The following is a 13345-nucleotide window of genomic DNA, read 5'->3' on the forward strand; positions in this document are numbered from 1 at the left end:
GAGAATGAGGTGAATATTAAAATAACTTTTTTAGTAAACTTGAAAATGGCAGCAGCTCTTTCATTCAGGTCTCAGGAATTAGCTTTCCACCAGAATTCTATTCATTTGTAAACAAGCGGCTATAATACCAATCTTAATGTGTACCCATACTATGGGTACAGAAAGAACAGTCTTTGTTCAAAAGGAGAGGCTGATGAAATGACAGTTACAGCATTGGTGTTTATCAAGTGTGGAAAGTAATGTTCACTTGGCTTGTTCTCAAATGTTCAACTGTTTGTACTTTAAAACCCTAATCTTTGCAGATTGAACAAGAAAAATTAGCATCTATGAAAAAGCAAGATGAAGACAAAGATAAGAGGGATAAAGAAGAAAAAGAAAGCAGCAGAGAAAAAAGGGAGAGATCTCGAAGCCCAAGAAGGTATTATACCATAGATGAATAACTGGTGTTTTACTGGTACTTTAGAACTTCTATATGCAGAAATTTGCACAGTTAAAAAGAAATCTAATAGTACTGTTCAGGGAATTTTTTCCATCATTTTAGTTTTCATAGTGAGCTGTGGCTTGTCTCTAGACTAAAATCATTGGTCTTTGCTTAGGACAGATCATTTGACTATGATTATTTCTAAAATCTTGGTGAGTTATGCAACCCTTAATTCCTTTTTATTTGTTTTTTTTGTTTGTTTGTTTTTTTCGCTGGGGCTAGGTTTGAACCCGCCACCTCCGGCATATGGGACCAGCGCCCTACTCCTTGAGCTACAGGCGCCACTCCCTTAATTCCTTTTTAAAAAAATTTTTATTACATGCTGTTTCTGTGTATTCTAATTTTAGTATAGGTGCTGCCAAAGCAACCACCTATTAATTCGTAACTCAAAACCTAGATTTCTTCTGGATTGCTTTAGTTTAAATATAACATTTAATTAATTGAATTTTGAAAAATAAGCTCTGACTCATTTCTTCTTTCCATTTCCTTTTTTTTAGAAATCTGTATTCGAAATTTATGCTTGTAGGATATTCATTCTATACTTAGATGATCATATTGTACCCAAACTTTATTTCTACTTACTCCCCCATGAAACTTACTAGGCTCACATTTTTAAATCCACAGCTCAGATTCTGCTGTATTTGTGGTAAAAGGTGAGCATTCTATTAGACTTCATTTGTTAGGATTATATTTGTTACATAAGTGTCTGCTGGAATTATTAAAGGAAGGAAGTAATTTTTTGTCCCTTTCATTTTTATATTTGATACTAAAACATACTTCTCATGGAAGCAGTAATTTGAAAATCACAAAGCATAAATCATAGTGATAACTGTTGATGAACTAGGTCTGCTGTTTTCCTTCATTGTGGAAAAGTAAAAAACTTTAGGCAAGCTACTACTGAAAGAGAAAAGGGGCTTCTCTTCCAAAAAAATGGTCTTAGTGCAAGTTTGATATATTTCTATTCTGAAGAACATATCCTTTAATCACAGTAATCATTGTTCTGGCATATTTAGGCTCTGATGCAAAGTCTGGCGTGGTCTGTCTTCACTTTAAATGTATTTTGTTTGGTTTTGTTTATTATCGTAGAATATCACCGTGAACTTTCAAGCATCCTCTTTTTCTCAGAAAAGTTGATCTTTGATCTCTGGGAATGATTAAGAACCTAATTAATGACTCCCAATTCCTTGCTCTCTCCCCTTAATGACTGATTTACTTAAGAATTTTATCTTTTATTTGCTTGTCTTTCCGGTTTTCTTTTGGCCCTTTTTCTGTCAAGTAAATGATCTAGGATATCTTATTTTCATAGGGAAGTATTTTGTATAAACAATAGTGGTGTAATTAAGGAGATTCATTCTCACTTCTTCCTTTGATCTTTTCTCACAATCCACGTTACTTAAAAACCTGAAAACATTGCTTTCGTCCTAGACGCAAATCCAGATCTCCTTCCCCTAGAAGACGATCTTCCCCTGTCAGGAGAGAGAGAAAGCGCAGTCATTCTCGATCTCCCCGTCACAGAACCAAGAGCCGGAGTCCTTCCCCTGCTCCAGAAAAGAAGGAAAAAACTCCAGAGCTCCCAGAACCTTCAGTACAAGAGGCCACTTCTACTAGGCACGTATATGAAAGTTTAGTGTTTAGTTATAAATCATCAAAGTTTTAGGCTATTTATAGCAATTGCAAATACAGCATCTCTGAGTTAAAAACAAGATTTTTTTTTAGGCATTTTAAGTTATAAAATTAGCTTGTTAGAAAGAGTATGGGGGAATATGTTTAAGGAAAATGCCCCACTGGTGACCGCTTTCTATTGGTTGTATTGTTTGAAATGTTTTATGTGTTGCAGCTTGCTTTGTATCATGGACAACTTTGTACTTTAAAAAAAATTAGGTTTTAGAATGGTTAGTTGCTTACTGGATTTCCAAGATACATATATGTATTTTTTGGAGCTAGAGAGTTTTCATGAATTTTGATAACTTTTTAAAGAAAAATACTGTGTATCATTGTATTATGACTTGACTTGGACATCTGAATAGAAGAGGGGAAAAAAATAAGCTTTTTTTCCCACAGTGACATCCTGAAAGTTCCCAAGCCTGAACCTATACCAGAGCCTAAAGAACCTTCTCCCGAAAAAAATTCCAAAAAAGAGAAGGAAAAGGAGAAGACTCGTCCAAGATCTCGGTCACGTTCCAAATCAAGATCTCGGACAAGGTCTCGCTCTCCTTCTCATACTCGACCTAGACGGCGCCATAGATCGCGATCAAGGTGAGTTGTGGTTTTAAGATCAGCATAGACCTTAGGTTTTATATGCTACTTGCCTTGGTAGAATTACATAAATACAGTAGAACTTCCATAGTTGACCACTTCCCTCTATTGACCACCTCCTTAAATTGTCCTAACTTTCGAAGACTGGACTTGTACCACATACATGTATCAATACAGTAGGTATAGTTCCTTATGTTGACCAGTTTGTACAGTCCCTTGGGTGATTAACTTACAGAGGCTCTACTGTAATTTAAAAGCAGTAGAAAATCTTTGGATTTACATGAGAATTTGAGAATACTTTTTTTGTGTACTATAGAAATTTCTACATAAAAGGACCTGAATAAAATCAGGAGTGAGGAACTTTTTGATTTAGTTTTCTCAATGACTATCTGTTAAAAACAAATTTGAGGGCCGCGCCAGTGGCTCAATGGGTAGGGTGCCGGCCCCATATACTGAGGGTGGCAGGTTTGAATCTGGCCCCAGCCAAACAACAACAAAAATATAGCTGGGCATTGTGTTGGGCGCCTATAGTCCCAGCTACTTGGGAGGCTGAGGCAAGAGAATTGCCTAAGCCCCGGAGTTAGAGGTTGCTGTGAGCTGTGACGCCACGGCACTCTACCGAGGGGCGATAAAATAAGACTCTTGTCTCTAAAAAAGAAACAAATGTGAAAGATCACATTTTTCCCAATTGTTTGTTATGGCAGATCTTACTCACCTAGAAGGCGGCCAAGCCCAAGAAGACGCCCATCTCCTCGAAGAAGAACTCCACCTAGGCGAATGCCTCCTCCACCAAGGCATAGAAGGAGTAGATCTCCAGTGAGACGGTGAGATTTTTCTTTTCTTTCTTTTTTTTTTTTTTTAATTTGGAAGTGTCAAGTGTTTGACACTAGGATACCCTTTGTTTTAGGATAATTTTAGGATAATCTTTAATGTCCCCCCAAACAGAAAGAATTTATAAGTGATACTAGACAATGTTTTCTAAAGAACCTATTTCATTTGAAGGGTAATGCTGTTATTTGTGCTATAAAAAATGTCTAGCCAAGTGATGGAAAACAAAAAATAAGAAATTCACCATCTTTCATACTCGTGTTAACTTACCCTTTCAGACCTCAGGAAGAAATTCTATCAAGTAAGGGAATTGGCCGTTTTTCCTTCGGCTTTTAACTTTTAAGTGGCTTCTAAAAAAGTAGCTGACTACAGGGCCAGTAAGCTACTTTAGCAGTATTAAAATAATTCATTTGCTCTTTTGTTTTCTTTAATGTGGTTTTCTTTTTTATAGAAATGAGGCTTATAAAAAGTTCTGACAAATAACAAATTGAAAGTTCTCTAAAATCCCATTCCATAGATACTGGTTACTAGTATTTTGGTGTCTAGTTATTTTTTGAAGAAATTAGGCATAAATCTAACTCCACTAGTACAAATATTCTTTTCCTTAATTAAATCATTCTAAAGTGATGATAAGGTAAAATGTTTACATCTTGGATATATGGTTTTTAACAAAAAGATTGTGACTAAATCTGTCCAAAGCAAAGGCCTGGTAGCAGAGTGTGCCTCATTGACAATATATTTTCCCTGTATTTGGAAGAATTCAGATAATTAAGCTTCAGGTTATAATTTAGAAAGACTTGTGTTTGAGTCTTCTAAGGTTTTTTTCGGGGAACTGAATCAACTTAGAAATAAGAAGGGAAACATCAAATAAACTCAGAGTCCCATACTTGAAAAAAAAAAAAAAACTGTTTTCTTTGGGGAGGGGTTGTCAAGGTATATTGAACTATTAGTGCCACTATTAGAAATTATAGAGTTAGGGGGGCAGCACCTGTGGCTCAAGGAGTAGGGCGCCGGTCCCATATGCCGGAGGTGGCGGGTTCAAACCCAGCCCTGGCCAAAAAAAAAAAAAAAAGAAATTATAGAGTTAATGTTACTACTATTAGGTGAGAATAATGAGGTAAATGCTTAGTCATTTCAGGCACCACACTTTTCTAAAATTGATTATTACTCCTTAGAAGAAAAGTAATGCTGATGCTTTCTAGTATGAGATTAGTGGAAACAGCTAATTCTTATATTGGAGTTTTGCGAACAGCATGTTTTATTTTGCTTACTAAGCCATTTAGCAGTCAAAATATTTTGCAGATTGTGTAAGATTCCCTTTCAGCCAGTTTTTATTTCACACTTAAGGTAGGGTTTCTTTTTTTCAGGTTCTCAGGAATTCTTCCGCCAAAGGTGAATTCTGCAGGTACACATAATTGCAACAGAACTTACCACAAATTTTGCCGCAGAATTCGAGAGGGCCCCTGCTTCTAAGTTTATGTAGCTAAATGAATTCCTAATCTTGCACAGCTTTTAAAAAAAGATGCAACCCAAAGATTTCTTAAAATTATGTTATTAAATGAGAAATACTGTGCTGCTCAAATTTTGTGTGCAAACTCCAAAACACCAATAGCATTGCTAAGGAAAAAGGAGACTGGTTGGTTATTGTATTATAGCATTCCACTTATAAAGTTTTGTAACTGGAGAGACAACTCAAGTAGAAGCATTTGTGAGATACAAGTTATTTATATTTAGTCTCAGAACTAGCTGTTTCCTATCCAAGGTTATGGTTTTGTTCCCATTTTTTTGGACTCAGTTGTGTGCTTAGCTACATAAACTCAAAAGTTGGATAAAAATAGTAGTATTTTCATGTAAACTGTTCAAACCTGTAAGGTCATTCTTTAAGTATGTGATCAGTAAATATGAATACTTTATTCCACAGAAGAAGGCGTTCATCAGCATCTTTATCTGGGAGTAGCTCATCATCCTCTTCATCTCGTTCACGGTCACCGCCAAAGAAGCCACCCAAGAGGACATCCAGCCCACCTCGAAAAACTCGTAGGTTATCTCCTTCAGCAAGTCCTCCAAGGCGAAGGCATAGGCCATCACCTCCTGCAACTCCACCACCAAAAACTCGGCATTCCCCAACACCCCAGCAATCAAATCGTACAAGAAAAAGTCGTGTTTCTGTGTCTCCGGGGAGAACTTCAGGTAAAGGTAAAAATCAAACACATGAAAACATGTTCTCTTTCTTTGTTTGACCTCAAAGAGCGTAGTTATTTCCCACTGCCGGGTCTCAAAAGTGTGAAATAGAGTGTACATGTAACATCATTTTGTTTTTAGCCATGCCTTCTTGGCATTGAACAGGTGGAGAAATACGTTATTATCAGCCGTGGGCTGTTTGAGCTGGGATAACTTGTCAAAGTTTATGCTGTCTTGACAAAGGATCATCCATTACTATGAGACCAGTTAACTTTTTTTGCTGAAGATTTTTGGTATATCTTATTTGAGGACTTCATATTCTGTTTCAGTTCTTTCTTGGCCACATTGTGCTCCCAGGGGAAGGACATAGTGTGCTCTTAAAAGCTGATTTATTTTTTTTAATTTAGGGTCTAGGCAGGATTTTTCTGAGTGTTGTACTTGCTTTATTCTACAGATTAATTTCTGAGGAATTTATAATCTGTGATCCTGCCAGGCAAGAAGACTGCTGTGCTAGTCTGAGTGAAGGTTGTAGTCTATTGGGGCTTGTCCTTTTAGCATTAAATGGAATGGAGAAAACTATAGGATCCATTTGAATCAGGCCTCGGGTTCCTAGGGCTGAAGTGATACATAGCCTCAACGGTGAGTCATAGAGGAGGGGAGGATCTTAAAAGCTGCCGTAGCAATTCGATTTTAAGGAATTGGAGATTGCTGTGAGCTGTGATGTCACAGTGCTCTACTGAGTGCGACATAGTGAGAGTCTTTCTCCAAAAAAAAAAAAAAAGGAAAGAAAATTATAACTTAAAGCTGGGTCTGGTGGTATGTGCCTATAGTTCCAACTACTTGGGAGGCTGAGGTGGGGGGGGGGTCAATTATACCTAGGAGTTCAAGGCCAGTCTGGGCAACATATCGAGATCCTGTCTCCAGAAAAAAAAAAAAAAAAACTAATTTCAGGTTAGAAATAAATGAGGTTGGGTAAAATTTTCACTGTTTTTCATTTTTTGCAGTTTTTGGCCAGGGCTGGGTTTGAATTCACCACCTCCGGAATATGGGGCCCGTGCCCTACTCCAGTGAGCCACAGGCACCGCCCAAAGTTTTATTTTATTTATTTATTTTTATTTTTTGAGACAGAGCCTCAAGCTGTCGCCCTGAGTAGAGTACTGTGGCATCACAGCTCACAGCATCCTCCAACTCCTGGGCTCGAGCGATTCTTCTGCCTCCACCTCCCAAGTAGCTGGGACTACAGGCACCCGCCACAACGCCCAGCTATATTTTAGTTGCGGCCGCAGTTGTTTGGCAGGCCCAGGCTGAATTCGAACCCACCAGCTCTGGTTTCACTGTTTATTATAATGAGCTTGATGTGAAATCAGGATTACTTATCGGCCACCTTGCTTCTTTGTCTCCCTACATCACCAAGACTGCAATGTGGTGATGTCTAGAAAAGCAATTTATTTAATTAATTAATTTATTTATTTTTGGAGACAGAGTCTCACTTCATCACCCTTAGAAGTGCTGTGGTTTCACAGCTCATAGCAATCTCCAACTCCTGGGCTTAGGTAATTCTCTTGCCTCAGCCTCGTAAGTAGGTGGGACTACAGGCGCCCACCACAATGCCTGGCTATTTTTTGTTGTTGTTGTAGTTTGGTGGAGGCCGTGTTCAAACCTGCCACCCTCGGTATGTGGGACAGGCGCCCTACCTACTGAGCCACAGGTGCCGTCCTAGAAAGGCAAATTTTGCATCTATTACAGTGAGGTGTAGGTAAGCTGTCAGAGAGAAAGGAGGATCAGTAGATGATAATTTCTAAAAAGTAATGTTTACATTTTTTTTTAATTTTAACATTAAGTTAATTTGCTGGTACCTTCATAAATAAGAGGTGGTCATTTTTTTTGCATTGGTCCCTTAGATCAGACAGGCAGCTGAATGAAAATAGAACCTTTTAGCTATTCCTGGTTCTTTCAGGCTTAAGTGTGAGAGAGGGCCTTGGATCACTATCTTTATTACCTTATGTACCATATTACTCTTTGTGAAAAATTGGGAGAATTTCAGTCTGTCCATGGTTTTCAGTCACCATATCCAAATCTGATGCTCATTTTTCTGACCTGTTTTGTCTTTTCTTTTGAAGTTTCCATTTTTGATTATTTCTTTGTCTAGAGCTGGAAAGCTCTGTAGGGGGAAAATACTATAAATAAATAATCCTATGAGTTATTTGTGAAAACACATCCAGTTATTTTTCTGGTTACATCATATAACCAAGGAGTTAGAAAAGTACCAGAACAAAAGGTCTAAATCTTTAGAGTGAGAAGAATTATTAGTTCCTTTTAGAAGTGCTGACCTTGTGTTTTGGTATAGGCTTTTTACAGACAAGACACAGTGGATATATAGATAGGAGAGAATTAAGTCAATGGGATGTAAGTGACTAGTTGTACCCAGTCAGAGAGGTATTGTGGGCAGTATAGTGAGTCTGCCTTGTGTCCACTGAAGCATTGAGTGACTTGGTCAGGATCCACCAACCAGGAATAGGATTTAAGAGTTCTTATTTCTAGCTAAATAATACTTTTCTTAACTTTCTGCCCCCGAAACTCCTCTTTGATTGCTGAAGAAGGAAAATGGAGGACAAGGTGAAATTCTTTAGCTTCTGTCCCTGATGGTATGATTTTAGAAATTCCCTCTTTGTAATTTCTATAGCTAATAAGAACAGTAATGTCATTGAAATCCAATATTTACCACTAATCAGGGCTTTAGGGCTCTGCTGTCATAGTGGGCAAGTGAAGTGGGAGGGAGACAGGAAGAGTGTTCAGGGAACTTAAGAGGGAATTAAATGGAATACCACATATAGTCATCTGTAGGGGGAAACATTTTGTAATCCTTGGCATGTCATAGTTAAATTCACATTATCTTAGTAGTATATAAAATTCTGCTTTGGAATCAGTGGCATATTCAATGGAATATGTTAACATGATCTATACCTGTGGTGGTGGTGGTGATGGTGGCAGTTTTGATTTATTGAGATCAGCTTAACCATATAAACTGCTCCGTAGATAACTTAATGAGTATTTTGCTATTGCTGGTCACAGAGTAACTTTATCTACAAAAGTGATCTTTTGGGCAAGTATGAGAGATTAATAATAGGACTATTACAGTAATTCTTAAATTCTGGTTTTATAGTTGCCTTAGATTTGTGACTTAATGCTAGAATTAGTTATAATAATTAGGTGATAACCCTTCCCAATCTAAACCAAATAAATCATGATTTTAAGTTTGTATGGCATTTGCACATTTAAAATGGCCTTAACATAACAAAATAAAACTGTATAAAATCTTATTTAGACAAACTGAAATCTGAAACATTATTAGTGTTAACAATGCTATGATTCAGGCTTGGCGCCTGTAGCACAGTTGTTACGGTGCCACATACATGGAGGCTGGCGGGTTTGAACCTGGCCTAGGTCAGCTAAAACAATAATGACAACTGCAACAAAAAATGGCCTGGCATTGTAGCGGACGCCTGTCATCTCTCTTACTTTGGAGGCTGAAGCAAGAGAATCGCTTAAGCTCAAGAGTTTGAGGTTGCTGTGAGCTATGATGCCACGGCACTCTACCCAGGGCGACAGCTTGAGACTGTCAAAAATAAACACACACAAAAATGCTGTGATTCAGGCATACTGCATTTAAGTAGGAGTAGATGGATACTTTCCTGATGGTATAATTTTATTAGGTCTTTAATAAAGAGATTGAATTGGGGATACAACTGCAGATGTGTATTTCCATTGGGAAAAAAAAGTATGTAATGTTTGTTATATGCAGTTATGTTATTTACTAAGTAGGCATTTGCCGACTATCTTGGAAGCTTAACTGCATTTTTTTGTTTTTTGTTATTGGTTTGTTTGTTTTTTTTGAGTCAGAGTCTCAAGCTGTCATCCTGGGTATAGGGCCATGGTGTCACAGCTCACAGCAACTTTAAACCCGTCGGCTTAAGCGATTCTCTTACCTCCGCCTCACAAGTAGCTGGGACTACAGGTGCCCGCTACTACGCCGGCTATTTTTTTTGTTGTTGTTGTTTGTTTGTAGTTGTCATTGTTGTTTGGCAGGCCTGGGCTGGATTTGACTCCACCAGCTCCGGTGTATATGGTCGGTGCCCTAGCTGCTTGAGCTACAGGCACTAAGCCGCATAACTGCATGTTTCATGTTTCTTAGAGGAAAGCATGTTCTGACATCTTAACCAGCTTTCAGAACAAATTTTAAAACTCAATTCTCCAAGGCAATAACTTGGGTATGTGGTTTTATAAGAAAACTGGATGCCTATAATATCTTTTTAGGAATTGAGGATTCAGTTCAAAGGAGAATATGGACTAGAAAAGTAAGGAGAATATGGACTAGAAAAGGAGCCTAAATAATTAAAAAATTTAAAACATTTCTTTTTAATTTGTTATACAGCAAATTTTAAATTTGCTTTGGCTATTCCCACTTCAATAATTCATAGTAACTAATTAGGTGATAACCATTCTTTCCATTCTAATAGTTTGTCCTAATAGCTTAATTGGTAGAGTCATTATTAAAATTCTGATCATTGTAAAAAGGATATGGGAAATTCTTCACTTTGGTTACTTTAGCAAAGATTAGATAGATTGCTATGTTAGATCACTAAATTCTGTAAGTAACTGCCCTGGGGAATAGGCTATTAAAGATTTCTGAGTGTGTGTCTATTAAATGAGTTGTGTCTGTGTTCTGGGTCAACCATACCATGGTAATTGCATTGGTCACACAGAACAGGTATAGGGACCATAAGGGGATCAGATTGTTTCTAGATTAATTTGTTGATTACTATTTTTTTTTTGAGGCAGAATCTCACTATGTTGCCCTCAGTGGAGTCCTATGGTGTCACAGCTCACAGCAACCTCAATCTGTTGGGCTTAAGCAATTCTCTTGCCTCAGGCTTCCAAGTAGCTGACTATAGGCGCTGGCTACAACACCTAGCTTTTTTTTTTTATTGCAGTTGTCACTGTTGCTTAGCTGACCCATGCTGGGTTCGAACCCAGCAACCTCAGTGTATGCGGCTGGCGCTGTAACCACTGTGCTAAGGGCGCCAAGCCAGTATTTCTTTCTTAGAGGGATATTCTCAAGTGGAGTTTCAGATTAAGCCATGATAAGATTAATGATTGTCTATATACATACTTAGGATTTTAGTTGCAGCAATGGATGGATTTTTTTTTTTTTTTGAGACAGAGCCTCAAGCTGTCTCCCTGCATAGAGTACGATGGCATCACAGCTCACAGCAACCTCCAACTCCTGGGCTCAAGCAATTCTCCTGCCTCCGCTTCCCAAGTAGCTGGGACTACAGGCGGCTGCCACAATGCCTGGCTATTTTTGTTGTTGTTGTTGTTGTGGTTATCATTGTTTGGTAGCCCGGGCTTCATTCAAACCCGTCATCTCAGGTGTGTGTGGCTGGTGCCATAGGTGCTGAGCCTTGTTTTTGTTTGTTTGTTTTGCGTTAGAGTTGGACTGTGTCACCCTCGGTAGAGTGCTGTAGCGTCATAGCTCACAGCAACCTGAAACCTTTAGGCTCAAGGGATTCTCTTGCCTCAGCTTCACAAGTAGCTGGGACTACAGACGCCCACCATAATACCTGGCAGTTTTTTTTTTTTTTTTTCTTTTCTTGTTGCAGTTGTCATTGTTCAGCTGGTCCAGGCCAGGTTCGAACCCACCAGCTCTGGTGTATGTGGCTGGTGCTCTAGCTGCTGAGCTACAAGGCACTGAGCCTGTGACTGCTTATTTTTAAGCCTTAGATTTCTCCTCTTAGGAAATTGGGTGAGGGGATTGTGGGTGTGTCATAGAAGCAGTAGTGCTTCATAGCGTGCTTACGAAATACAATTATACATTATAGAAATGTGTATTTGGTAAGTTATTTTTCTATACAATTATAGATATATAATTGGTAAAAGATAATGGGATAATCCTAACCATCATTCTACTATAACTCTAGGTATAGAGCTGTCTTTTTTTTTCTTTTTAACACTTTGGAAAGAATCTTCCAGTCTTAGGTTCAACAGTTTTTACCATTATGATGATCTACTTTTTTTCACAGGTAGTTTGAATCCTTTGTGCAGTTGTGAAGATTGTGCTGAGCATAAAGAGCCTTTCACCTCTTGGGTGCCAGTCATTCTTTTACAGATCAAATACGTTTTTCTCTGAAAGTTTTATCTGATCTTATTTCTTAATAATTATTCATCTTTCTGAACCCACCTGAAGTGGTAACTTGAAAACTTACGTTGAGGTCTCCAAAATTGAGTGTGTATGTGTTATGGGTTACATAACCCAGGCAGCATGCAGAGGTTTGCTTTACTGAGTTGCCTGGTTTTGGGGGGTGAGGGGGATTGCAGTTTTTTTTGGCCGGTGCTGGGTTTGAACCCACCACCTCTGGTATATGGGGCCGGCGCCCTACTCCTTTGAGCCACAAGGGCAGCCCAAGTGCCTGTTTTTTTTTTTTAACAGAGCATAAAGCTTGTTCTGCTTAATAAGAGCTCCCAGTTTCTCTTAATTGGTTTTCTTGGGTGAATCTCAAGATTTGGGCATCATATTAGAACTTTTTGGGGCTTTTTGACATTTAAAAATTGTTCTGTCTAAATAATGATATTTTGTAGGATTTTTAAATAATTTTTAGTAAGTTAATTTACTATTAAGAATGCATCTTGGGCGGCGCCTGTGGCTCAAGGTGTAGGGCACCGGTCCCATATGCCGAAGGTGGCGGGTTCAAACCCAGCCCCGGCCAAAAACCACAAAAAAATAAAAAAAATAAAAAAATAATGCATCTTGTTGTGCAAAACTTATTTATGTGTGTGTATGTATTTATTCCTGATCTTTTAGTGACAAAACATAAAGGTACTGAGAAAAGAGAGTCCCCTTCACCAGCTCCGAAGCCTAGAAAAGTAGAGTTATCTGAATCAGGTAAGTTTTGGTTTTGTTTTTAAGTGATTTTGACTCTTCCCCCCCACACACACACATTTCCTCATCCTTCTGCTTGAAGATTAATTATATAGGATATGGCTTAGTGAGTGAGAATTAAGACTATAAAGTCAGACAAGCCTGATTGGAATCTCTAGCTCTAAGATTTAAATGCTTTTTGTTTGTTTTAGTTATCAAATCTATCTGAGCCTTATTTGAAATACTGATAATACACATTTTTGACAATTAACTGGAGTAATGCTTATAAAATGCTTGGTGCCCAGCCTGACTTGTAATAAATGCCTAAATAAGTTTATTTTTAGTGTATTTCCTAAAGATATTCTAAATCAACATTTAGATTGACATTATAAACTTTATTTTTAAAAATGGTAGTTGTATTGCTTAATCCAACCAGATAAAGGTTGACAGACTATTTTCCTATTCATATGTCAAATTTTCTATATGTGTAACTAAAGAAACACTTTCTAAACGCATGTATCTTTCAGAAGAAGATAAAGGTGGCAAAATGGCTGCAGCAGATTCTGTGCAGCAGAGACGCCAGTACAGACGACAGAACCAGCAGTCTTCATCTGGTATGGACACTGAAGATGTTTTTCTCTCCCTACATTACCTTGTTTAAAAACATGCTTAATAGGGCGGCG

General features: G+C 38.1%; 1 protein-coding gene across 20 annotated transcripts in view; it reads left to right on the plus strand.

Annotated features, from left to right (window-relative positions):
• The window catches only part of SRRM1 (serine and arginine repetitive matrix 1), a 33523-nt gene that overhangs the window by 6614 nt on the left and 13564 nt on the right, over nucleotides 1-13345 (plus strand). For 8 of the 20 annotated variants that reach the window (XM_053576107.1, XM_053576111.1, XM_053576100.1 and 5 more), the window contains 7 exons: nucleotides 303-418; nucleotides 1907-2089; nucleotides 2543-2737; nucleotides 3442-3561; nucleotides 5487-5761; nucleotides 12606-12686; nucleotides 13190-13276. In XM_053576107.1, the coding sequence (XP_053432082.1) occupies nucleotides 303-418; nucleotides 1907-2089; nucleotides 2543-2737; nucleotides 3442-3561; nucleotides 5487-5761; nucleotides 12606-12686; nucleotides 13190-13276 (1057 nt within the window). The remainder of the gene's footprint in view (nucleotides 1-302; nucleotides 419-1906; nucleotides 2090-2542; nucleotides 2738-3441; nucleotides 3562-5486; nucleotides 5762-12605; nucleotides 12687-13189; nucleotides 13277-13345) is intronic. The other 12 variants (XM_053576109.1, XM_053576114.1, XM_053576103.1 and 9 more) reach the window with 4 other exon arrangements.

This window comes from Nycticebus coucang, chromosome 22, assembly GCF_027406575.1.
Source record: "Nycticebus coucang isolate mNycCou1 chromosome 22, mNycCou1.pri, whole genome shotgun sequence".
NCBI lineage: Eukaryota > Metazoa > Chordata > Mammalia > Primates > Lorisidae > Nycticebus > Nycticebus coucang.